Source organism: Lepidochelys olivacea (genome assembly GCF_965140295.1).
Source record: "Lepidochelys olivacea isolate rLepOli2 genome assembly, chromosome: 13".
Lineage (NCBI taxonomy): Eukaryota > Metazoa > Chordata > Testudines > Cheloniidae > Lepidochelys > Lepidochelys olivacea.
In genome coordinates this window covers 11,111,709-11,139,022 of record NC_140423.1, presented here as the reverse complement: position 1 = coordinate 11,139,022, position 27,314 = coordinate 11,111,709, and the positions used below count along the sequence as shown (strand labels likewise).

The following is a 27,314-nucleotide window of genomic DNA, read 5'->3' as shown; positions in this document are numbered from 1 at the left end:
TCGATCCTACTGTTGGATTTACAAGATACTTACGGTTTTGAATTCTTTGGCTAACTTAGGCCAACCAATCACTGGCCATTGATTTAAAAACGATCTATTTTAGTAAAGGATAATCTGAGTAGATGATACAGTGCTCAGTGGTTTAGAATCATTAGATGAAATTCACCTCTCCTGCATAAAACCAGATTTGCACTTTTTGCAGGCCACAATGTGGAGATTTGTGGGAGGGGATAGATTTTTCTCTCTCCAACCTGAAAGGTGGCAGCAGGGCTACAGTACAGCCCCTTTATGGCCTCTCCCTTCAGTGCATGGGTTGGAATTATGGTTTGCCACAATTACATAGGGTGATAAAACCACTAGATTTGAGTATTTATTTTAAAATTTACCATGTACTTATCACATCTCTGCAAGTGCACACAATACAAAAATCAACTAACTGACTTGATGTTAAAGGACTCTCTCAATCCTCAGGTTAAAAGACTCAAAAAAATAAAAATCTCAAAGCATTCTCAAATCCTCTCTCTGTCAGAGGTTTTGCAGTGCATCCCTGGCCTCTGTGTTCTGTGCCCCACCACAGAGCCAAAGTGGTACAGAGAGCCTTGTGTGAATTTAACCCGTTAATGAGTTTGCTCCCTTCCAAAGGGATGTTGTATTGCTAAGCATTAATAAGTACTGAAAAGAATTACAGGGAAGTTGAGTGCCTCACCCAGGGTTACACAGTGAGCCTCTGGCAGACCAGAGGATAGAACCCAAATGTCCTGACTTCTAGCTCAATGCCTTAACCACGAGTCCATTCTTCCTCCCCTTCAGAATGATGTTGGTGTTTTTAATGGGTGGTTACATACAGAAGAGAAATAAAGCTCTCAGGGTTTGTGTTGCAGCAAAGGCAGCCTGTGTGGTATGTTGTTGAAGGGGGAAAAAATGGAAATATATGACCATGCTAGTGATAGCTTTTTAACCAAAGGCATTGTGCAGATAAGGATACAGAACTGTGTGCTGAATACAGTAGGGTTCTGAAATGCTAGCAAAGGAGAAAATGAACGTTTAAATTTCACAGGCGCTTCTGGAACAGGGTTCCCCTCCCACCATCCACTCTTCTCCTTCCAGCCAAGTCCGGTATAACTTGTGCTACCAGAAATCTGAGGACAGTGGTGCTGCAGGCAGTAGTCCAAAATATTTCATCTTCCTTGTTTGTTTCTAAGCATGAAAAACTCTTGATAATGGGACTGAATCCTCACTCAAAATGTTCGTTACAGAAAGTGCTGAGTACCCTGGCCCCTCCCATAGAGCTTTGTGTTCAGCTTTGGATACAAGCCAGTTACTTGAGAATATCTTAAACTATTCGTAGGTGTGTGTTTCCTTTGCGATAGCATCAGTACCACATTTCCCCTGAAACAGCAAGCAATAATTAGCACTTATTCACACCATTTAGGAATGTGGATGATTTCCTATCCAAATGAGCAGCTAATTAAACCTTGTATTCTGTTATCCCATAAATGTAAGTAGTACTACCAAAGGGTGCGGATCATTTGGGTTCCTAGTCTGAGTAGCCTTAATATCAGTAGTACCCCATTTGATTTCAAATCAGAATAGAATAAAATAAATCTGTTTCTCTTGTATTTGCTTATCCTAGAAAGAAAAATCAACCTCTGCAGTTCCTGCTGGAGCTCCTATGTTCTTATACCGAGGTGTAAGTGGAATGCAACAATGCTGCTTGACTCTCATGAAAGTAAACTTTGTAGGTCCACAGTTTATAGATCTTGGTTGTAAGGGAATTTGCAACCAAGGTTTTGGGGTTATTTTTATGTCTAAAGACTAAACAACCTGGAAGAGAGATGTCTCCTGAGATACGGTTTTACAGCTCAGGACGTGATTTTTGTTTGACCTTTAATCACTAGGTTTACTAGGGGATGACCTATTTAAAACTCTTATTATGAAACATGTAGTTTCATGGGACATTGAACTTTGTCCTAACGAAATTGAATCCCAGTTTTAACCACAACATTGTGTAACTGCTGTACACACCTTTTTAACAGTTTTTTTTTTCCCCCAAGTAACATTGACTTAGCTGGAATCAGTAAACAAGCAGTTCTAATGTCAGATCCACCCTACGTTATATTTTACAAAGAGAAGGTAAGGTTATGCATCCATGTTCCTGTGAATGTGGTGTCATGGTTTCACTTGCCCTGCCAACTTCATAATGCCTATAAAACATGGCTTCATAAACTACATTTTAAAAAGTCTCCTGGGTATTTATATATTTGGAGGGAACAAAGCCTTTCAGACAGTTTGTCCAGTTTTTTTCTTTCTTTCTTCTACTAATACTTTATCCTTTAAAATGTCTCTCAAGAGCCTGGTCTTGGATTCTTATTTTTTCCCAGGCCTAGAGTTTCTCCTGAGGATTATATTTTTAAAAAAAAAGAGAGAGAGAGAAGCATTCAACCTCAAGTGTTCTTAAGTCTTTAACACTTTCTCTAGCTGACATTTATAGAACACTAGCTCACCTGGATGCCATTACTTAAATTTACTAAACATTTGTCTAAGCCAGGGGTCGGCAACCTTTCAGAAGTGGTGGGCCGAGTCTTCATTTATTCACTCTAATTTAAGGTTTCGCATGCCAGTAATACATTTTAACGTTTTTAGAGGGTCTCTCTCTACAAGTCAATATTATGTAACTAAACTATTGTTGTATGTAAAGTAAACAAGGTTTTTAAAATGTTTAAGACGCTTCATTTAAAATTAAATTAAAATGCAGATCTTATCAGTTTAGTGCAGTGGTTCTTAACCTGGGGTGCGCGAGATCCCCTTTCTGGGAGTGCGAGATGTGAGATTTTTTTGGAAGGTAAATCATCGAAAACACAAATTAAGCACAGGCACATAAGTACAACTACTTTGTTTCATCAAACCTATGTATTTATTAACGTTATATATATTTTTTTAACAATTACTGTAATATACAAACAATGTTTTTAAGCTAATTGTAGTGTAATTTTTGATAAGGGGTGAGAGAACATATTTTGAGAACTCCAGACCGTCAGCGGGCTGAGCGGGGCCAGGTGTAGTGTATTAAGTTTCTTCCCATAGAAATATGCTACTTACTGTGTACTACTTATGGCTGCCAGTCCTGATGCTCTGAGCGGCATGGTAAGGGGACAGGGAACAGGAGTGGTTGGATAGGGGTGGGAGTCTCGGGGGAGTTCGTCGGGGGTGTGGATAGGGGTCGGGGCAGTCAGGGGACAGGAAGCAGGGGGGTTGGATGGGGAGGTGGGGTCCCGGGGGAGGGGGCAGATAGGGGTGGAGGGTCCCGGGGGCGGATGGGGGGGGTTTGGTCAGGGAGCAAGGAGTGGGGGGGGGAGGTTGGATGGGTCAGGGGTTATGAGGAGGGCAGTCAGGGAGTGGGAAGTGGGAGGGGGCAGATAGGGGGCGGGCTGTTTGGGGAGGCAGAGCCTTCCCTACCCAGGTGTAGTGTATTAAATTTCACCCCGTAGGAATGTGCTACTTACTTATGGCTGCCAGTCCTGGTGCACCGCAAGCAGCCCATTCCTATGGGGAGAAATTTAATACACTACACCAGCGGACAGAACCCCAGACCGGCCACGGGCTGAGCGGCTCAGCCTGCGGCCGGTCTGGGGTTCCGTCTGCCGGCTCCTGCCAGCCGGGGTCCCAGCCACCAGCCCCGCTAAGCCCGCTGCCAGCCTGAGGTTCCGTTCACCCAGGCCAGCAGCGGGGCTGAGCGGGGGCAGCGGCCGGGACCCTGGCTGGCAGCAGTGTGCCAGTAAAAATCGGCTTGCGTGCCACAGGTTGCCGACCCCTTTATTATAAAGAGCATTTTAACTTGATTAGATCTGCACTACTGAGTAGAGCATACCCTTGGTGTCATCCAGCGTTTTATCTCGCTAACTTCTTTCCTGGGTGGAACGCTGTTTCTTTGTCTCACTTGTAAATAGTTTTTTCCCTTCCAGAAGTCTGCTTAAACTACCATAAATAAATATATGTAGACTCAAACTATTGCTTATTCATTCACTGTATTGGAGTATTCTCCACAATTCACAGAGGAATAAAGCATCTCCTAGTAAATTAAACAAAAAGCCCCACTAAGCATGTTTCTTTGTCATGTAAATTAGGAATCTTAAATATTATCATGTCACTGTGTCACCTTCCGTATCTAGCCTCAGATTTTTCAGGGCTGTTGCTTCAAGAAATCTATCAGATTTGTATCCCCACTTTCAAGCAGGCAAATAGAGTAGTCTGTTGTATATTCATACTATAATACATTTGAGTTTTACTGACCTGCAGTTTGGGGATTTCATCTTTTATTTCTTGTTTCTCAAGCCTCTCATCGATATTCTTGGCTCTTTTCTGTTTAGTAACAATATATCTTTTCCCATTGCTCACTTTGAAAGTGAGCCACTTAACATTTGCTACAAATATTGGTCTAGATCCTGCCCTGATCAGAATATTGTGTGCATGATGAACATTAGATGGAATGAAAAGGGCATCTTTTCCTCCACAACCCACATTACCTCTGTGTAAGGAGTAGGATGCGATCCCTGACCTTCCTAGCACACAAGCAAACACTCCGAAGGCATGCCCAAGGACTGTACTGACCTATAATCTGGAGTTTCAAGGGAGTGTGCCCTGTTGCTTAAGGAGTGTGTTCAGACTTGCAGCTTGATAGCCCGTGTCCTTACCCCACGTGCACAGTTTCAGCTCTGGCCCTGTCCTCACTATAGTCAGTGTCATGCTAGCGTGGTTTTCCTGACCGATTTGGGCATGGATTTTTTTTTCCTTCCCTCCTCGAAATTATGTTATCACTGTGTCATGAAACTGAAGTATACACTACTGAGGTGGCAAGTGCACAGTCTCGTTAACATGGTTTTCAGCATAGGCATAGTTTGACTTCTATATTTGGGGGGAATGGGGACAGCTCCAGTAAGGCCAGTGGGGCCAAGCATGGGGTAGGCAAATTCCAAACCTTCTGAGGCTTGCGGTTTGGGGGGCGACGTTCCCCCTGTCCTTCCCTCCCCCCAAACTATGCTCATGGTTTTCAGGAAGAATCTCTCTTCACCCTGCTCAGGTGTGCCATGTTGTCAGCAGTGGTTTTAAAACTCTACTATAGCTTACACCAGTTCAACAACAGTTTGGATGTGTGTTGTGCAACTGTTAATTCATTTTAGTGGGAAATTACTGGGATGAAGAAAACTATTCTAATCAGTTAACGCAGACTGGTAGCTCTACTGTAGTTGTCCAATGATATGGATAACTTTTGGACTAAGGTTTTAGATCTTATAAGACTATGGGGTCTCATCTCTCATTAAAATGTCATTCTGGTTTGTTTTTAGTCCTATTAAGGGTTTCATTATATAGTGCAGAAAAAAACCTACATTGACACTGCTATATAGTATATTGTATTTGAATGTACCAATAGATGAATTAGTGTTATAGGAAACAAGAAATAGATATGCAAGACTAGTCTCCTGGCTATTTCTTTCCAGGAAACTTCCCTACTACAAAATGTGATTGGTAATTTTTGGCTACTTTTGGTTCCTATTTAATTGTTTTTATAGAAGATACAAATCAGAATTATTCAAACTCAAAAGCTTGTGACTTAAGAACATAACACAAGAAAGGTCATACTCGGTCAGACCAAAGGTGCATCTAGCCCAGTATCCTGTCTTCCAACTGTGGCCAATGCCAAGTGCCCCAGAGGGAATGAACAGAAAAGGTAATCATCAAGTGATCCATCCCTTCTTGCCATTTCCAGCTTCTGGCAAACAGAGGTTAGGGACACCATCCCTGCCCATCCTGGCTAATAGCCATTGATGGACCTATCCTCCATGAATTTATCTAGTTCTTTTTTGAACCCTGTTGTAGTCTTGACCTTCACAACATCTCTGGCAAGGAGTTCCACAGGTTGACTGTGCATTGTGTGAAAAAATATTTCTTTTTGTTTATTTTAAATCTGCTGCCTATTAAATTTCATTTGGTGACCCCTAGTTCTTGTGTTTTGAGAAGGAGTAAATAACACTTCCTTATTTACTGTCTCCACACCAGTCATGATTTTGTAGACCTCTATTATATCCCACTTTAGTCGTCTCTTTTCCAAACTGAAAAATCCCAATCCTGTTAATCTCTCCTCATATGGCAGCCGTTCCATACCCCCTAATCATTTTGTGGCCCTTCACTGAATCTTTTCCAATTCCAATAGATCTTTTTTGAGATGGGGTGACAAAATCTGCACGCAGTATTCAAGATGTGGGCGTACCATGGATTTATACAGAGGCAATATGATATTTTCTGACTTATTATCAATCCCTTTCTTAATGATTCCCAACATTCTGTTCACTTTTTTGACTTCTGCTGCACATTGAGTGGATGTTTTCAGAGAACTTTCCACAATGACTCTGAGATCTCTTTCTTGAGTGGTAACAGCTAATTTAGTCCCCATCATTTTAGATGTATAGTTGGGATTATGTTTTCCAATGTGCATTACTTTGCATTTATCAACAGTGAATTTCATCTGCCATTTTGTTGCCTGGTCACTACGTTTTGAGAGATCCTTTTGTAGCTTTTCGCAGTCCGCCTGGGGCTTAACTATCTTGAGTAGTTTTCTGTCATCTGCAAATTTTGCCACCTCACTATTTACCCCTTTTTCCAGATCATTTATGAATTGTTGAATAGGACTGGGTCCAGTACAGACCCCTGGAGGACACCACTATTTACCTCTCTCCATTCTGAAAACTGACTATTTATTCCTATCCTTTGTTTCCTATCTTTTAACCAGTTATGAGTCCATGAGAGAAACTTCCCTTTTATCACGTGACCGCTTACTTTGCTTAAGAGCCTTTTGTGAGGGACCTTGTCAAAGGCTTTCTGAAAATCTAAGTACATTATATCCACTGGATCCCCCTTATCCACATGCTTGTTGACCCCCCTCAAAGAATTCTAGTAGATTGGTGAGGCATGATTTCCCTTTACAAAAACCACATTGACTCTTCCCCAACAAATCATATTCATCTATGTGTCTAACAATTGTGTTTTTTACTATAGTTTCAACCAGTTTGCCCGGTACTAAAGTCAAGTTTACTGGCCTGTAATTTCTGGGATCACCTCTGGAGCCCTTTTTAAAAATTGACGTCACATTAACTATCCTCCGCTGATTTAAATGATAGGTTACAGACTACAGTTAGTAGTTCTGCAATTTCACATTTGAGTTCCTTCAGAACTCTTGGGTGAATACCATCTGGTCCTGGTGACTTATTACTGTCAATTTGTTCCAAAACCTCCTCTACTGACAACTCAATCTGGGACAATTCCTCAGATTTCTCACCTAAAAAGAATGGTTCAGGTTTGGGAATCTCCTTCACGTCTTCAACCATGATGACCAATGCAAAGAATTTATTTCGCTTCTCCACAGTGGCCTTGCTTGACTTCAGTTAGTTTCTGCTTTTCACCTAAATATGAAGCAAAAATTTATATTTTCCGTAAGCAAACATCTTCCAACCTTATCTTGCCCCTCAGGCAAACATCTGAGAATTAAATGTGACCTTAAGGTTTTCTCCAGTTTTTTTCCTTACCCATTTATTATTGCTACATGCTTCCTTCATTTTGCTAATTTAGTGATACTAAAGATTATTTCAGAATCCTTAGAGTGCAGCTGTTGTAATTTTTAAAGATTGAAATCTGTTTTAAAAAACCAATTAACATGCTTTAAATTACTCAGATCAGCTGCTTTAAATGGAAGTGGTTTTCTAATAAAGGTAGAGCATAGTTATACTCCCTGTGTCTGGTTCTCATCTCTCACCAGTTTTACACTCCTGATTTGCACTTGTGTAAGAGATATCAGAATTGAGGCCAAAGGGTTTGAGGATTTTTTGAGATGGTCTCAAGACAAAAGATTGCCCCACATGGGCAAAACAAAACAAAAAAAAAACAATTCTTACTTTCTAAGACACTAATCTCTTACTCACTGTTTATTGTACTTCCTGATTTTGAAACACCAATAAAGTTCAAGGAATGTGGACTTGAATTCTTTTTCCATCCCACATGAACAGTTAATAACCATATTAAAAAGATTGCATAAATATTTGTGGGTGCAGTTCAGATTAGCAGGACAGACACCAGAAAAGTCTAATCTGCAGTATTAAAATATTTTATTGCTAATTTGGCCCAGTCTTCCTGCCTATTATGACAGGAAGGAGGATAAAGAAGATGGCCTCTCGTTTATCCATCTCCCACTACTGTGACCCAAATGTTATTTTGGGGGACATGGGATATATCACTGTGAGGACACTCTTTCTGGGCACGTCACTGATTAGGTGTCAAGTCCAGACTCAGCCTTTCTGCTGACTAGCCTAGAGCTCACATGGCCCTAAAAGCTTGTAATGCAAGAATCTGGTGTTATTTTTTCTCCTCTATAACATCATGACAAGAGGAGCTTCTCCTAATCTCCTTCCTGTAAGAGTAGTGTATTCAGTTATGTGCTTAACTACTGTATCTTGTTTCTGTCCTGCACTAGGTTATCCTGGTTGTAGGATGAAATGCTTTGGTTATATTTTCAGCGTGGTTACATTGGCTTGTTCTGGAAAATTTCCATTTTTAAATTGCTTCCATGTTGAGTTTCCAGGGAGGTTTTTTCATGGTTTATTTTTACTTTCCTCTGTTCACATAAGCTTGCTGCTCTTAGACCTAATTGCTGTGATGAATAGTCCTCCTGAGAAGCCCTTACTGTAAAATGTGAGTAAGACATCAGAATGGGAGTCAGGAGTCCAGGAGTTCTGTTCCTAGCTGTGCCAGAGATTTCCTCTAGGGTCCTGAGCAAGTTATCCAACCTCTGTGCCTTGGTTCCTTCCTCACAGGGGTTGAGACTAAATTTATTAATGTTTGCAAAGCACGTTAGGGTTCTGGGTAAAAAGGGTCTGGAAAAATGCAATGTATTAGAATTGACTGACTTTTAAATCATCATTAATAGGGGAAGTCTATTACCTATCACTCTTGGTGCATTTGGGAGGTGGGGGGATTCCTTCTCTCACTGATTAACACACCAGCCATTGGGGGACTGAAGTAGGTTCAACCATGGAAGGTTCCAACCTCGCGGTGTGAGATTTAGGCATTTTACAGGTTAATGTGTGTCACTGCCCCTTTGACTGCTTGGTTGTGTTTTGCTCAGGTGAGCCAAAGTGAGACATTGGTGTCCCTGGATGATAGTTTAGGGTGAAAAGAGGCTGTCGTTAACTTACAATGTCAGCCTGCCCATAGGTATGAGAGCTGGATACGTGAGAATTAAATTAGTATAAATTATGCCACAATCTCAAAAAGTTTGTGGTCTTTTCTGTCCACGATTACAGTAATAAAAGTTCTACACTGAGCATTCTTAGGCATGGACTTGAAATAAATAGGAAGTCAGAACACTGAACAGTCTTGGAACAGAACGTGCTGAACAGCCTTGGTAAATCATTCAGCAGCTAAGTAGTTAATACAACGTAAAAAGTACAGTAAAATTGTGGTAGTTTTATATTTCCTCAGTTGTTTTGCTGTTGCTTGATTTGAAGAGACGCATCAAGGTAACAAAACTCTGGGACAAGAGAAGTTAATGGGTGAGATGGCAAGAGTGGGGGAGGAAGATCAAAAGTGTGTTGGAACATAAAGTTAAGGTCCTGGATAGATGCAACAGAGGTTCATTGTTCTCATGCATTTTTTTTCATTAAGCTGCTGTTTCTTTTCTCCTAATACAAACATACATTTGCAGCGCCTGAGGACGCTATATGGTTTGCTGACGTTTTTGTAAATTTGAGTTCATTTTTATGCTGATTGCTGATCTGAAAAAAGAAACTTAATATTTTAGGGCGTATGTGAAGATAATTCACCTTTCAGATGATGTCTTCAGTTTAAGTCTGTTTTCGTACTAAATGTACACCGAACTGCTGGGCTAGCTATCCAAAATCTGTTAGGGCAATAAGAGTTTAGCTATGAGAAAGTTCCACGGAAATGCAAATCGATCTTTCTTTCTCCTCCTTTCTTCTCAGGTAACCAGAGCAGCAGGGACTTTGGACAACACGTCCTTTCCCTCGCTGCACTGTGAATAGCTTTATAACTAAAAATAAACTCCAAGTTGTGGGACCAGGGGAAAGGAACAATCAGAACAAGAAATGCCTAGAAAATACAAAGTTTTAATCAGAGGGCAACTCATGGGGTAGGAGAAATGAAACCAAGACTGAGAATTAAGAATTTACTGAAGTAGAAAATTAACTGAGCACAAAAAAGGGATGGGGGAAGGAAAAGAACTACCCTGAACTAACGAGTGGCAAGAGAGATTTTTGAAGTAATAGTGATTGAAACTTTATCCTGCTTCTCCTATCCCATCGGCATTTTCCTTCGCAAGGAAATTGTTGTTTCTCTTTCTTCAAATATCGATTAAAATTCATGTTAAAGAGACGGGGGTAGCCGTGTTAGTCTATATCCACAAAAACAAGGAGTCCGGTGGCACCTTAAAGGCTAAGATGCCACCAGACTCCTTGTTGTTTTGATGTTAAAGAAAGACAGCTGCGGTTTTGAATTTGACTTAACTTTAATACTGTTAATATTTAGAATCCCACAGTCTTTCTTTGGTGTAACACCAGTTGATATCAAATTAAGCTTTTTGTTCCATAAACACTTAAGAAAAAAAAAGGCTGAAAAAATTAACCTCATTCTCTAAATACATTTTTCCATGCCCTCAATAGAAAAAAACATGTGTGGGGGAGGATTAGGATTACACCATTGGGGAAATTCAAAAATGAGTGCACATTTATGTGGCTAATTTGTGTGCACAGTTACTGAGAGTGAACACCCAATAGTGATTAATGTGCGCTTGACTGTTCATTTAGATGCTTGCTTGCCACAATTGCACAAACGCTCAGGGTGATCATGTGTGCAGATTAGACCTGCAAATTCATCTGGACTGCTAAATCTACTTCCAGTTAACAAATGGCAGATGGTCTTGATAATAGTCGTGCCATGAGTTCAGGGGACTGGACTAGATGACCTCTTGAGGTCCCATCCAGTCCTATGATTCTGTGATCACCATTAACATACTAGAATAGTTAGAGCTGTAACTAAACACATTGGCTGAAAGGGGATTGCAGCTGGCAAAAACCAAGAAGCTGAATTTCTTTGTAGAGGTCCTAAAATAAAACTTTGGGAATTGGGTTTGGATATGGCTGCTGTCTTATGATCACATGGACAGTATAAGAATGTGAGGCGCTTCTGACGTATTTTTCTGGGGAGGGTGTAACCTAAACACGTATGCCCATGAAATAGGAATATTCTGCTCATTGGTAAACTGCCATTTCCATAGCCGAGCTCCTGAAGAGATATCCAAGCAATGGTGTCTTAAAACTGCAGGGTTGTTTAGAGAAATTCCTTTCCTTTAAACAAGAAGTAGGGGAAATGTAATTTTAAAAAACCCAACAACTGTACAATGATTATTGGAAAGGTGATGTGCAGTTCTGCTTGCAGAAAAGGTGACCGGAATATGGTACTTGAGCCAGTGAATAACCGGTCTAAGGGAATTAAATCCAAACTGCTTAAAAGCTCTGATAGGCAGAAAAGTCTATGGTTATTTATAACAGTAGTGTGTGCAGTGTTTTGTGTACTTAAATTACTAAGTTGTTGCTTGTTTCTTTTAAGTTTATTCAAAAATACTTTCTTGGGCTAGAAGCCAGAAATATGATTATATATGAAACATGTAAAGTTGCTGAAGCTGAAACTTACTTTTTCACATGCAGAAAGCCTTTTTTCATATAGTATTTTTAGTATGTCTGTGGCAGGTGTACTGAAGTATAGAGCTTTCCTGGGATATGTGTTTGATTATAATCCATTTTAGGAACATATGTAGTATTTAACTCTGGCATAATAATAATATCTAGCTTTTGTATGGTGCTTTTAATCCATAAATCCAGTGTGCTTACATCTGTTACACTGCAAAAAGTTAAATCCTGTAAATCCTTTGATAATTTATTTTGTAAGATACAGATGTTAGAAGTCTGATGTTGTCCAATTATATTATTCTTGAGATACAGATACCTTCCAGCAATCACCACTTATTTGGAACCCAGAAGAGCAATACCTTTACACTTCTGTGTAGGTTTGAACACAAATGAACCAGTCTGTGTTTTTTAATTTTTTTTTTAATTGAGTGGATTGCTGACACTTCCAAAACTATAAACAGACCTTAAATTCAGGCAATATATCACCATTAAGTGAGGAAAAGAATAAAATAAATATTTTTATCATAGCGGATTTGGGGAACTTGAAAGGGAGCCAGAATGTTTGTTATGGCCCAGCTTAAATGCCTCAAAACTAAGTTTAGAATTCTTATTTTTCCCTTTTAATTTTTTTAAACATTATTTATTTTCAGCAGGTCGGGTAAATGGCAAGCTGCCCCTATAATGAACCTCTTTCTGTGGAAATTAGCTTATTAGTCATTAATAAATGAAAAGACTGGAAAAAAAATTCTGATTAGATAAATAAATCATTCCACTGAATGAATGTGGCCCTGTAGTATCTAATCTGTGCATAGTATATGTACAAATTGAGGAACTGAATGTGTGTTAATCAAGTGTAGAGTTTACTGCAGTTTGATAGGCTGTCATTTTGATAGATGAACAGCCAGCCAGGCTTCAGAGGTGGTAACCCTTAGCCAAGAGCTCACTGTTGCCCATCTCTGGGTTTAGTAGTGGTATTCCAGCCAGCAGTAGCATAGCATAGAGAGATGTGGTCTTTGGAGATAATCAATATGTTGAGTTGCACTTGGAAGCAAACAGGAAGCCAGTGCAAAGCTCAAAGCACAGGTATTCCCTTTTCCTTTAGCCCTATTCTGCCCAGCAAGTGTCTGCATTCTGCTCTACCTAAAACTTCTACCCAGTCTTCAAGTAAATCACATTGATGCATCTCTTGAAATATGTTACACAGCAAATATTCCTTCCCTTAAGGAATTTGAAATTTTCAGGCCTCCTGTTGTCACAATGATGGACTGAGATGGAGAGTGGCCCCTTATGCATTTTAGACTTTTGGAGGCCTGGTGTTCTTGGAATTTATGTTGTTCAAACCAGATATTCAGGCATTTGTTGTTGGTTTTTTAATTAAATATTTATTTATTTTTACTCTCTGCACATATGGACAGTACAAGATCTTCCTGCTTATATCAGAAAACTCTCAAAGTTGGGTATTGAACTGTGTCCAAACCGTCCTTCCAAGTGGTCACTTACGCAGCAGGGAAATCAGTTGTCACTAGCATGTAGAGTCAGTCAATATAATCTACAAGTTGTGAATCATCTCTTGGAGAAAGTCGATTTGGATCTGCACTCTCCTTTTACTTCAAAAATAAATAAATAAACTAAATAAACAAAAAAATTTACGACAAAGAGAGAGCCCTTTGCACTGTTTTATTTCTGTGTCTTTTTGAAAAAGTGTCAGTGTTTTTGCATAGCACATGCTTTCCAATTTGTATTACGTCTGCATTCTGGGATGGGATGTTTCACTGTTTCTTTTGTAGGTCTGTGTGGAAATACTTTTCAGGGAGCTGCATCACTATCTACTTAGAATGTAATATAGCATGTATTGTTTATTTGTCTCCTTTTCCCCATTAGTTCCTTATTATACCCATATTGTGCGGAACTGGAATTTGTAGATATATATTTCTTAGATAATCTATTTTTATTTTTAGTACATTTATTAAGAGGGAGGGTTTTATTTGTTACCATACATATTTTCTGAATTAGGATTTTGACTTACTGCATGGAATCATTTTACTAATGTATTGGTCATGCTCTGTTTTGATTTGAGAAATGTTCCTGCTGCAGTGTGTGTGAATTCAGACTGTCACATTATGGAATGTAGTAGGTAGGGCTAGTGTCCCATCACTGTTACTTGTAGATATTGAGGATCTGGGGGACAGATGTCAGAAGTGTGTTTCTGTTACCTTACTTTTTACGACATCTTTTCCTACCTCTTACTCCTCGCAATCTAGGCTTTCGGTTGAGTTATCTCTGTGAGGTTTTATTCCTGACATTTTACTTTTACAAAAGCAAATCTTCTTTTTAAGAGACATCCTTTGAGCTTTGTAGTCTTCAGGCATGGATCTATTGGTGGAGAAGAAAGTTTCTGTTCTCTGCAGGTAGTGATTTATATTAGCGGAATCACATTTTTGAATGCACTTAAATCACTTAGGAGCCTAGCTCTCATTTTCAGAAGTGGAGTAGGCACTTGGGAACCCACATCATTGAAAGTTAGCGGGACTTAGGCACTTAAGTCACTTTTGAAAATGGTCTCTTTAGTGCTTTTGGAAAATTTTACCTAGATCCACACTCAGTCACCTCCTGTGAATTGGAGTTTTGTTGTTGTTTGAAGCTGACAGAGGCGGTGATATTCTGTGTACGCCCTTTGGTCACATGGCCTGTGGATTCCCCAAGAGTTCTAAATTATTTTAGTTTGTTGTTGAGCCTCTGCATCTTGTGTCTAAAATCAGGGATGTGGTCTCTACCTTTACATAAGAATTACAGGTATGTATGCCTTGTGAAAAAAAATAAAATAAAAAAGACTTGGCACTCGGCAATGTAAACGTGCTTGCCCCTGAAAATGGTGAACTGAGTAACATAGGGAAGGTAATACCAAGAGTTGGCAGAAGAGAGAAATTAGGGAGCAAGCTTTGCCAAACAGTTAGTGGTACTTATTGAAAAGCTCAAAGCTGTACATGTATGAGAACATGATCTGTGCCCACAGACAAAACCGTTCAGAGACAGTGTATCAGTTTGTATAAAGTCAAGATGGTGCAGACATCTAGCTGTGCTCTAAAGTTAGCACTAAGCATAAAACATTTATAATTGTTTTTCTTTGTATGTACATACTCCTTTTCCTGCTGACTTTTTCCCCCTCTGTTTTGCTTTCAGGAGTTTTATGAACACACAAAAACACTTTGGCAAGATGAAGGTGTGAAAGCCTGCTACGAGAGGTCTAATGAATATCAATTGATTGACTGTGCACAGTAGTAAGTAGTACTTCTGTTCTGATGTGTATTGTCAATAGCTATAATTTTAGTATTTGCAAATGATAGAATTCACTTTGTTTCCTGACACACACACATTCTGTCCCATGAAAAGAATACGGTTTCACTGTATAGTAAACATTATCTTAATCAGCCACTTGTGGGACCTCCTAAAAATAGTCAGCTAATGGTAGTCTTTACATGTTAAAGAAAAATTGTATTGCAAACATTGGAGATCCCTTTAAGCAGTCTTGACAGGGGACTCAATTTTTCCTGAGATAAACTGTGTCTTAATAGTGTGTCTGAAAGCCAGTCCCCTTCCTTTCCAGTGACAATCACTTGGACCCCACCTCCTTTTCCACTGGCAATCAAATAAAATCCCTGCGGCATCAGCAATTGTTTACATGGAAAAGTTATACCGGGAGGAACATCTACTTTATTTGTAGCTTTTTAATGCAATTTAGCAGCTAAAAAGAAGGTGGTGGAAACACCAGCAGGGGCTTGATGCACAGGTCATGCACGTTTCAGAATGGGAATCACTTCACTCCCATATTAATATTACTATGTGTAGTAATAATTATAGGGATGTTAAGAGATTGGAGGCAGATTTGCAGTTCTTTACTCATAGCATAGTTCAGAAGTTTGGTTGTTTTACTATGTTAGTATGTTTTCTATAAAGATTACTTTATACTTTGGTCATAGTCTTAGAGTTGAAGGCCAAAAGGGACCACCAGAACATCTAGTTCTCGAGTGCATAATGAAACCTTTTTTTATTTGGAAGAGTTATAGTTAAAAGGTACCATCTATGAATATTGGAGTCTATCCTTTCTTTTTAGCTTAGGGTAGAAGTCAAAAGCAAGATTTTGTGATTGGGGAAACAGTTGCATCTCATTTCATATAACGATCAGCGGTCTGTAGTGCTTGAGACTGTGTGTTTAGGACTGGGTCTTTCACAAGTTTAAAAACATTAGATAAAGTAGAATATGATTTTATGTCTCTGTTTACCTCAGACCAAAAGTAAGTCTAAAATTATCTTTGCTATAAAGAGACTGCTTACCATGCCTCTTGCACGGTTCTGGGTCTTAAGAAACCACTTTAAAGTTATGACAATGTTTCTAGGACGATTTTGTTTGACCTGCATTTAGACCCCCCTCCTCTAGGTTACTGATATTTTTCTAGTCCTTTATGTGGTCACTTAAAGTGGTTTCATTGTAAGTTTATTTGCTACACAACAAGAAATATTTAAGGGCTTGGGATTTTGAGTTTGATGTGTAACACTATGCTCTAAAGTGTCGCCCTGTCCTTACTAACGGAACTAGTAAAAACCATGTTTCTGGCAGTGTTTGTTACCTTGCTGTTTCTGCTAGCATAGCAGAAGTAGGTAATATTAGGAACTTGTGCTCCCTCTGTCACGTTGATCTGTACTGGAATGGGATACCAGTTTTATGTTTTGCTTAAGATGAAAACTCAGGAGAAAACTTAAAATATTTTTTGCAGTCATTTCATGATTGCTGGACATGGATTTTGTGTTGGGTCAGCAGGCAGGAATGGCCTTTGATGGTTTTACCATCCTGCTCCATCTAGTGGAACATTGATTTTTACAGCATGGGTTGTTGAACCAAAAATAAATCCTAACCACTGGTGACAAATTGCAGAATTTTTTCTAGATTATTTTTCGTTGTCCAATTTGTTTTTAATTTATTCCACAATCTCAAAATTCAGATTGTTTTTTAACTTAGAATTTATTGCAACATTTTAGTAGTTCTTTTTATAAAGAATTTTGTCCTTGTTAGTCATAGTTCCTTTTGGTGCTTTTTGATACTGCACTATTCAGTAATTTTCATATCATAGAACCAAAGGGAAAAAGTTGATAATGAGAAATGTTTGCTCAGAAATTAACTCTGCTTTGAAATCACAGCATACCTCATTGCTACTGAATCTTCTGGAAAAGTATCAAAAAGTACTTTTAGCAAAATTATAATGACAGACTGATTATCTTGAAAGTTATCCAATGGCCACACTTAAAACAAACCAATAAAAGAAATCCAGCAAAGACAAAACAGAGATTCCATCACTGAGGACTATTCTGGTTTCAATGTGAAGACCGCCATTAATAATAGTAATGGCAGCTAGGTTTCTATTCTACAGTAAAATTACTCTTCTAAGTGGACAGTTTGTTCAGAGAAAATATCCAAGGTTTTTAAACGCTTTTTGCTTTTTAAAACTGCAGAGTAAAACAAGAAATGGGCACTACTGAATTTAAATAATAAAAATTCTATTAATCATCTTCTGTTTTCAAAATAAATGTAGTTTCCAAGAAGTTTTTTTGCTCCTCAAAGTTAATCTTTTTAAAAATGTTCAGTGACTTCTGTCTCCTCTGAGCTACTCACACTCTAAGTTTATACAATTTTGCTGTTAGAGATTGACAGTTATCAACTTCTAAGGCTGATTGGGTTTTTTTTTGTAAATGTGTATTACTTTTTACCATAGTCATGTTCACTAGGGCTGCTTCCAAGTGTGTAATACATAGTTGTTGTTTTTTACAGGAGCAGTCTAATTATTTTATTTATATATGTTTATATATATTACTAATAAGCACGTTTGCACTCTTGCAAGTAGTGTATTAATGTACAAAAGGGTTTGAAAGATACAGGACACTTGGGTTTCATAAGTTGTTTAAAACCAAGCTTTTTAGTCTTTCTATAAAGTAACAGTGAAGAAATCAACTTGGAATTTATGTATTTATTTGGCATTCCAAAAGTTTGCTTATCAAAGGTGAACTTGACCCATCCTTGTGCAGAGCCTGCAGAAAGCCCACACAAAGCCTTTGTGCAGGAAGAATGGAGGTTGAGGGATGGCATCTGCCTTCAGTCAGTGGGAAGGCTGTGATCCAGCCCCTGCGTGGCTACTGTTCCAGCCAGTGAGCTAGCACAGCAGCCACTGCCCCCTCCATGGATCCTCTTATGCATTTTTGGGGGCAGACTGTGACTCCTCCCTTTCCTTTCCCACTTGCTGATTTGGAGCCAGAGCTGTAGTCCTCTTGGCAGTGCAAAGGGAGCATGGAGACAGACCTGCATGGTCTTTCCACGTGCATGCCTCCTTGCACAGCGGTACAACGGAGGTTAAAATGATTCAGAGGGGTGGGCCTTCTGTATTAGGGCGAGACACACCTCAAGCCAGCAATTTGTGTGTAATGGTGTGTGCATTGAGCTTTATTTTTCCTAGGTTTGGGGCTTGCATTCTGTTTCTTCTCTCTGAATCCATGTGCCTATCTGTAACTTGCCAAGATGGAAAGACTAAGCCCTGCCCCATGGCCTAGATTGACCTTCATTCTTTTAGAAATTAAAATGTGAAATAATTTGGCCCCTCTAGTCTTTTTTTTAAGTGGAAAAATCTGAGGAGTTGGCTGGTCTGTCTTCTGCATAGCTTTGTTTCTCCTTTTATAGTTGCGGGGGGGGGGGAGGTTAAAGAGGAAAGTTGATTCTCTATATTGAGAGAAAGAATAGCTATTTTCCAACAGAGCGTTCCAAGATATTTTAAGTTATGATGTTACTTTTAGGTCATGTTGAAAAGCAAGAGATTTTTGGGATGTGCAGACTCACTCTTTCACAGACCAAGAAAAGTGCACCCATGTGTAAAGCAGAGGTGCTTATCGTAGCTGCCTCTCCCATCTTCATGAAAGAAGCCCCATCCCCTATCTAATCAGTCATATTTTTAGAGCACACTTCTCTGTATTGTCTAGGCATCAGTATCTTGGAATAGTATCTCTCTCCCATGCATGTCCAGCAGCTAAGCCCTATAGTTACTTTATCCTGACTATTTAAAAACTTCAGCATCTTCCCATGGTAGGTTAAATATTTAATGCACCCAGAATACCTCTTTCTTTCTCTTCCCCCTCTTCCCCACCAAAATAGGCTTTATGATGAAATTTACATAGAACTACTTGGGAGGTACAGGGCTGTAACCTTAACTGTAAGAACAACTCTTCTGCTGTCTTCTGTCCCTCACTTATGCCTTTAATACCCCTCTTCCAGTTCTGCAGCTTGAAACTATACCCGGGTTTGCTGAGAGTAAATAAAATTTGTCAGCATAGTGGCATCCCTGTTGATTTTGAAAGAGTAGCTGCCTCTACTTATCATGAGCTTTACTGTGCTTCCTGCTTACTAACGCTTGTAGTTTCAGGGGAGTAGGAAGGAGACTGTTTCCCTTCTCTTAACTGAACTTAGTAACTAGTTACTTTCAGTTCTGTTTTTAGAAAATGTGTTGTCTGGGAGCTGTCATCAGTTTCACTCAATACAGAATGTTCTGTAGGTGTGAGAAGGGAACTACATTGAGGAGGAAAATAGGACTCCTTGTCCTTGAATATTCTAGAGATTCACATTGGGGGAAAAACAAATGTTTACAGAAGTTGCCCTGTCGTATTTATCATTATTTCTGGCTGGTGTTATAGAATACAGAAAACTCAAAGCAATGATAGATGATTTAACAACATTCCTGTCTAGTCCATGAAGAGCACAAAACTGCATTTTTATTCAAAGATACACATTACTATTTAATATTAAAGAACGTAAGGTTCATTGTCTCCATTTTACTGCCTCAGTATTTGTTTGCAGCACCAAAGGCACATTTCTGTAGCTTGAATTTGGTTTTGTCTTGTAATAAAGCTTCACTGCATCGTATTAATGGGTGGGATAGCCATTGTGAACTATCAGCTGAATTTTAATGGTTAATGGGCAAGTGAAGCCACACAGCTACAAAACAATAATAATCATCACAAAATACACATTGGTGTGGTTAAATGTATTAAGGTAGCACCTGTGGGGGGAGGGCCCCATTTTACCTGGTACTGTACAAACACATAACAAATTTGTTGTGGTTCAGATTTGTAAAAGTATTTAGGTGCCTAAAGATGCAGATAGATGCCAAAATACCTTCAAAATCTTTATCCTCTCTTCTTTGATTTTGACATTTATAATTTATTTTAAAATAGTTGTAATGCTTAGTGTACTCGTCCGTGTTCCGTGGTGCATTTTGTAAAAGTAGTGAAATCTTAGTAATGTGAGTCCTCACTACAGCCTCTGCTGTTAAATCTTTCAGAGCTGGGGAGATCACTGTTTGTACATGCAGACACTTGAGGTATGGATTAACTAGGTTCTAATGCATTGTCTTGATGCTGTGCTCTTGATTAATCAGACTGCTTCCTGTCACTAATGTTCAAGGCAGTCTTTACATCGATCTACCTTGCAGTTTGTATAATGTTTATAAGGAATAAAATCCATTAAGGGACATAATCTCATTTGGAGGGCTGTCTTGTTATCAGAAAAAACAATCAGTGCAACTTGTAGTCTTAAATATATTACCAAAACCACAGGATTCCAGAGCACAAGTGTATCGAGTTAATTCAGCAGAGCCATTAATTTTGCTGTAATTTCTGAATGAGTTAATATTCTACTTTTGTGAAACTGGATACAGTAGGAAACATTAAGAGCCTAAATATATATAAAAAAGGAATGTATTAAGATTTAATGTATGGTCTAGGAGCTCAAGGATCAGACTACAGTAATTGCTACCATTTTTTCATGAGGAGACTTTTGCCTGATCAAGCTGTCCACACAGATTGTTAACATTTTTTAAACCCACTTCAGAAATTGTGCTGTATACACAGCAAATGTTTTTAGTCAAGTGCAATCTTATCCCACACAATCCTAAAACTAATCTGAATAATTATTTTAATGTTTTAGGGCTCAGCTAGTATAGGCGGGTCTGTTAAAACCAGCTGTTACTGAAGTTGTGAGATACTTCCCATGATAGGACCCTGTTTTCAGGTGCTTATAACTTTGCCAAATTTTAATAATTTGGTATGAAATTTTGCATGCCAAGTGTCTGCCTCAGGCTGAATTTTTTGGGAAAATTTTATCCAATACGGTTCAGCCATTTCCAAGAGTAAGACTAGGGGAAAATGGATTGTTTTGCCCAAATTAAAAAGTTGGGGTTTTTTGAAAAGTTCTAGCCACCCCCATGCTTTAGAGCAGGGACTTTAACTTTGTTTGAGGTGGCTTTTATGTCAGGGATATGACTTTTGGAGTCTGTGAAATCTGCCCAAACTTGGCCAAGGAATAAACCTTTGAAAAAATGCAATTTGCACATACAGTAGAACCTCAGAGTTACAAACACGTCAGGAATAGAGGTTGTTCATAACTCTGAAATCTTTGTAATTCTGAACAAAATTTTATGGTTGTTCTTTCAAAAGTTTACAACTGAACATTGACTTAATACAGCTTTGAAACTTTACTATGCAGAAGAAAAATGCTACTTTTAACCATCTTAATTTTAATGAAGCAAGCACAAAAACACTTTCCTTGCCTTGTCAAATCTTTTTTAAACTTTCCCTTTATTGTTTAGTCGTCTACATTTAACACAGTCCGGTACTCTATTTGCTTTTTGTTTGTTTGCTTGTTTCTGCTGCTGCCTGATTGCGTACTTCTGGTTCCAAATGAGGTGAGTGGTTGACCAGTCAGTTCGTAACTTTGGTGTTCTTAATTCTGAGGTTCTACAGCACTCAGTACACTTCTTAGGTTTCAGCGGCTAAATTCCCTCAAGATTCCCTCTGCACTGGGCATTCGTCAGTGTAGAGCTCTGGGCTGCTATTGGCTATGTGGGATTCAGGCACCTGAACTGAGAGCAGGGAGACCATCTCTCCTGTGCTCTCAATTACTCTCTGCTGACATGAAGTCTGAAAACTGGCCCCACCCCGTCCCTGTCTTTTCCCCCCAACACCCTACATGCCCCACTTACTCCTCTCCCAGCCTCCTCCCATTGCTCACTGCTCTCCCCCCTCAGTTTCAGAGTGAGCATTCCCAAGGGACTTGCAAACCCCAGCTCCAGCAGGCTGCCTGAGAGCGCAGATCAGAAGAGCCCTGCGGCTGTATGGGAGCAACTAGGCAGCCCCACTGACCAGCTAGGACACGGCTCTCCTCACAGACTCAGAGATATTAAGGTCAGAAGGGACCATTATGATCATCTAGTCTGACCTCCTACACAATGCAGGCCACAGAATCTCACCAACCCACTTCTGCAATAAACTTCTCACCTATGTCTGAGCTATTAAGTCCTCAAATCGTGGTTTAAAGACTTCAAGGTGCAGAGAATCCTCCAGCAAGTGAGCTGTGCCCCATGCCACAGAGGAAGGCGAAAGCCCCTCAGGGCCTCTTCCAATCTGCTGTGGAGGAAAATGCCTTCCTGACCCTAAATATGGCAATCAGCTGAACCCTGAGCATGTGGTCAAGATTCACCAGCCAGATACCCAGGAAAGAATTCTCTGTAGTAACTCAGATCCCACCCCATCTAACATCCCATCACAGGCCATTGGGCCTATTTACTATGAATAGTTAAAGATCAGTTAATTGCCAAAATCATGTTATCCCATCATACCATCTCCTCCATAAACTTATCGAGTTTAATCTTGAAGCCAGATAGGTCTTTTGCCCCCACTGCTTCCCTTGGAAGGCTATTCCAGAACTTCACTCTGATGGTTAGAAACCTTCATCTAATTTCAAGTCTAAACTTCCTGATGGCCAGTTTATATCCATTTGTTCTTGTGTCCACATTGGTAGTGAGCTTAAATAATTCCTCTCCCTCTCTGGTATTTATCCCTTTGATATATTTATAGAGAGCAATTATATCTCCCCTCAACCTTGTTTTGGTTAAGCTAAACAAGCCAAGCTCCTTGAGTCTCCTTTCATAAGACAGTTTTTCCATTCCTCGGCTCATCCTAGTAGCCCTTCTCTGTACCTGTTCCAGTTTGAATTCATCCTTCTTAAACACGGGAGACCAGAACTGCACATAGTATTCCAGATGAGGTCTCTCTCCTGCCTCGCTGCCCCCCTGCATCTCTCTGTGCTACGTGCCCCACAGCCCCCTTCCGTGCCTGCTTGAGCTCTCCCTGCCCTGGAGCTGCCTGAGTGCGTGGACGGAGGAAGTGCCAGCTGGAAGAGCAGCTTGTGTTCCTTTCCTCCTGGGGAATATTCCATGCCCACTGAGAGCCCCTTACCCAGCTCATCATGGGCCCCCACACTCTGTCCTCCACTGCAGCACTGCAAACCATGCTCCTTGAAGGGGCCACCTGTGGCCAAAGCTGGTGCATCCATGCTGCCACGGGAGCCACCACTACAGGGCTGGGCGACTTCCTCCCCACATGCGGTAACTGGACTTCTGGTGTTCGGTCAGTACATCTCACTGGACACTCCCAAGTTCCCTTTTCAGCTGGACACCTGGCAATCCTATGCTGACATCCTAACTTGAGTCCCGTGCACGCACAAAAACCCTTAGCTTGAATGTTGTGTTGGCTGGCCCATCAGGAGGTATAGGCCAGAGCTAGCTAGTTCAGGGCTTCTCAGCAATTTTTTTGGTGGCCTCAGAGTGGTGGCCACTCTGACAATTTTTGCTAAAATACTTAATTAACTTCAGGAAAAACAAATAAATATACATGTCCAAATTTATTTACGTAGAGTTTCTTTTTGCAGACTCAATAATAAACATAACATACAGTTGTATCTATTCTTTACTGGATCTAAACAGAATACAAATACAAATAAGGTGCTTTACACATTCTTGTCTTTTTGTTGTTGTTTCTTTTGCTTTTTTGGTTGCTTTTTTTAAAAGACTTGCTAGCTAGTAAGTCTGTTGCTGTGAAAAGTAATATTTGTTAATATCACTTTTCACAGCAGACTTACTAGCTAGCTGGAAGGCTGTGAAAAGTGATATTAACAAACATACAAATATCAATTTTCACAGCAGAGTTACTTAATCCTGGAAAGTCAGTGGACAAATTTAGCCCTGGATGGGGAGGTGGGTAGGGAGACAGCGGGGGTCAGGGGCGATGCGGGGATGGTGGTGATCCAAGGAATGGTGGTGATCCAAGCACATGCTTCCGTGTGACTGGGGTAAAGCCCCTTGACTGAAGCCTTCTGCTCCCCCACCCCAGGGCTGAAGCCCAAAGCCAGAGCCTCACTGCCCCTGGAAAGGTGGGAACTCTCTGGCTACCTGTTTTTCCAGTGTTTGTGGCTCCATGAGGGGTCAGGGTCCAACCCAAGCTGGGAGCCCTGGGAGAGGGTCCACACTCCCACCCCACCCCCCCGGTCACTGCCCAGGAAATTGTGGCCACAGGAAAAGCTCCTGGTGGCCGCATTTGAGAAACGCTGAGCTAGTTGGCACAACTTGTCAGGTGCTAATGCAATCACTCTGTGTTACTAATACAATCATTCTGTGCGGTAATCCAGTCCACTCTGTGCAGCCAAGTGTTACTTGCAATGTGGCCACTAACTCAAGCCAGGCTAACTCAAGAGGCATTAATTTGAGTGTAGATAATTCAAGATAAATCTGTAGTGAAGACATAGGGTTGGTCTTCACTGAAAACTTACACGGGCATAACTATGGGCTAATCTACACTGGGAATGTTAAGGTGCTGCCGCGGCAGTGCTGTAACTTGGCTTGTGTAGTCGTGGCAGGCCACTGGGAGAAAGCTCTCCCAGCGCTCTAAAAAGAACACCTCCCCGAGGGGCGTAGCTAGCAGTGCTGGGAGTGCGGTTCCCAGTGCTGGTGCACTGTCTACACTGGCTCTTCACAGCCCTGAAACTTGATGCGCTCGGGGGTGTGTTTTTTTCACACCCTTGAGCGAGAAAGCTGCAGCGCTGTAAAGTGCCAGTGTAGACAAGCCCTGTGTCTGTCAAGGATGTGAAAAGTCCACACCCCTGAGAGATGTAGCTATGCTGACCTAACTCAGCTATGCTGTGCTGACCTAACTATAGACAGTTTTAGGTGACAGAAGAATACTGTTGATCTAGCTACTACCTGTCAGGGAGGTGGATTAACTACAGCGATGGGAGAACCCCTCCTGTCACTGTGGGGAGTCTCTACACATGGAAGTGTGACTGCTGTTGCATTTTAAGTGTAGACATAACCATAGCCTCTGTGATGCTAGTCAAGTCACTTAAACTAAACTTTTCACACGTGATCACTAATTGTGTTCTATTTTCTGGATCCCCAACTAGAGACCCTGGGGTCTCATTTGCTGAGCGCTCATAGATGCTACTGAAGTAATGGGAGCTGTGCTTTGAACATATAAAGTGCTATATAACATTAAGTACTCTGAAAAATCACTTCCTGGGCATCTCAAATTGGGCACTCAAAATCAGTGGCTAGTTTTGACCTTAATCTCTCCGTGCCCCAGTTCCCCATCTGTAAAATGGGATTAATAATGTCCCCTCATGTCACAGGAGTGTTGTGAAAATATTTTTGTTAATGTTTGTGAAGGACTTAGTGATGAGCACCATAGAAAAGCTCATGTGGAAATTATTTCTGTTTTCAATGCAGACAGGTTTGAAAAGTGTGCAGCAAATATAACCACACGCTGAACAATGAGGAAAAAATAAAGTATATGAATAGATGCTCATAAAGTGAGCACCATCCATCCTGTGCACCGAATGAGGCAGGGTCCTGTGAAAAAATATTATGCCATCACGTAATTAATGACTGTGTCATAATGCATATATATAAGGGGGCCAAATTAGGGTTGCACTGGCAACCATAATTCTTTCATTTCCTAGCTTTTGAGTGCTTGACTTTGCAACCTTCATCATAATCTTTTAACTTAGTTTTTGTATGTGTAATATTAGAAATAGCCTCTGCAGCAGCTGAACCACAGGCTACTTCATAGATCTGCCGTGCCTGCTGATTCTTTGAGGTAATTGGGGAAAGTTCTTCAAACTCTCGTCCCAAACTCCATCCAGTCTGGTGACCATTTTAATGGCTACTTGGATCATGCTCAGGGAGTCTTTTAAAACTGTACCCGATAATGAACTCTTAGAGCTGATGTCAGTCAGAGAAGCTTCATTTATGACTGGAGATAGATGAATCATTTTATAAATGAGAACAGTCCTGAGTCCTTTAATAGTAATATAATAGTTAGCACTTGTACAACATCTTTCATCCAAGGATCTCTCTCTTTTTTTTTTTAAAGCCTCACGAATACCCATAGAGTGGGTAGGAACAATAAGTTGTGTTCCCCTTTCACAGGGTCAGTTAAGGCATAAAGGATTTAAGTGACTTGCTCAGGATCCCATGATGCCTAATCCAAAACCCATTGAAGTCCATGGAATGACTGACTGACTGCAGTAGTCTTTGGGTCAGGCCTATAGCAAGTGAGAGGCAGAGTTTGGGAATAGAACTTTCCTAGTGAATTTACACCATTCTAAGCAGTGGACTGTGCCCCCCAACATTTGAATTTCTGATTTAATTAGCTTTGGCTTGCCTAGGGTACCTTGTTTACAATTTGATTTTTGGTTCATTTTAATACTGTGCTTTTTGTGCACGTCTCTTAGCTGACACTTTGACTGGAGTGGAAAGGGAAACAGTGTGAGAGAAGCTATTCGCAAGCCATTTCACACTCCTCCAACATCAGGAAGGGCTGGAAGTAGCGTGAGAGAGCCTGTTCTCACGCTATTTCCTGCTTGAATGCCTTGCTATGTTTTCTTCTGCTGCTGTCTGCCATTTCAGAGAAGGAGAAAGCTAGGGGAGGTTGCCAGTGTAGGTACAGTAGGACACGTTTCTTGTAATTCAACACCAGCAGAGCTACTTTGATGGCCTGAAAATGAGCCAGGCAACTCCAGGAGAACTTTATGAATAATAATTTTTAAAAATTCATTTGTTTTTAACTGCTTTAGCAGGAAGAGTGCAGTATAGTAATTCTGCACAATAGCACCAGCTGATAAAAAGCCAGCCGGCACGGATGTATGGGGATTTTATTTTTAATTTGTCATGGTGTTGGAACTCTTTATTTTTAATCTGTGTTTTTATTGTGTGTGTTTTCTGTGAGTCTGTCCAATAGCGAAGGGTAGGCAGTTAAGACCCCCAAGTTTACTACCTGATAATCCTCCTCCACGCTGACTGCATTTTGTTACAAGCTTCTCTCTCACTCTTGCCAATAAAGAGTGGGTCTCCCGCTGAAAGTTGGTCATTTACAGGTAATACCTGGCTTACTGGGGCCACCTTTGTGTTAGCCTAGCTTCCTTTTCCTAGTATTTATTAAAATGGCTCCAATCTCTTTTCAGAGTAGCAGCCGTGTTAGTCTGAATTCGCAAAAAGAAAAGGAGGACTTGTGGCACCTTAGAGACTAACAAATTTATTTGAGCATAAGCTTTCGTGAGCTACAGCTCACTTCATCGGATGCTGTAGCTCATGAAAGCTTATGCTCAAATAAATTTGTTAGTCTCTAAGGTGCCACAAGTACTTCTAA

The 27,314-nt window shown here is 40.3% G+C and overlaps 1 protein-coding gene across 2 annotated transcripts in view; it reads left to right on the top strand.

Annotated features, from left to right (window-relative positions):
- The window catches only part of GNAS (GNAS complex locus), a 259,849-nt gene that overhangs the window by 183,840 nt on the left and 48,695 nt on the right, over positions 1–27,314 (top strand). For both annotated transcript variants that reach the window (XM_084645478.1, XM_084645479.1), the window contains exon 5: positions 14,928–15,025. In XM_084645478.1, the coding sequence (XP_084501604.1) occupies positions 14,928–15,025 (98 nt within the window). The remainder of the gene's footprint in view (positions 1–14,927; positions 15,026–27,314) is intronic.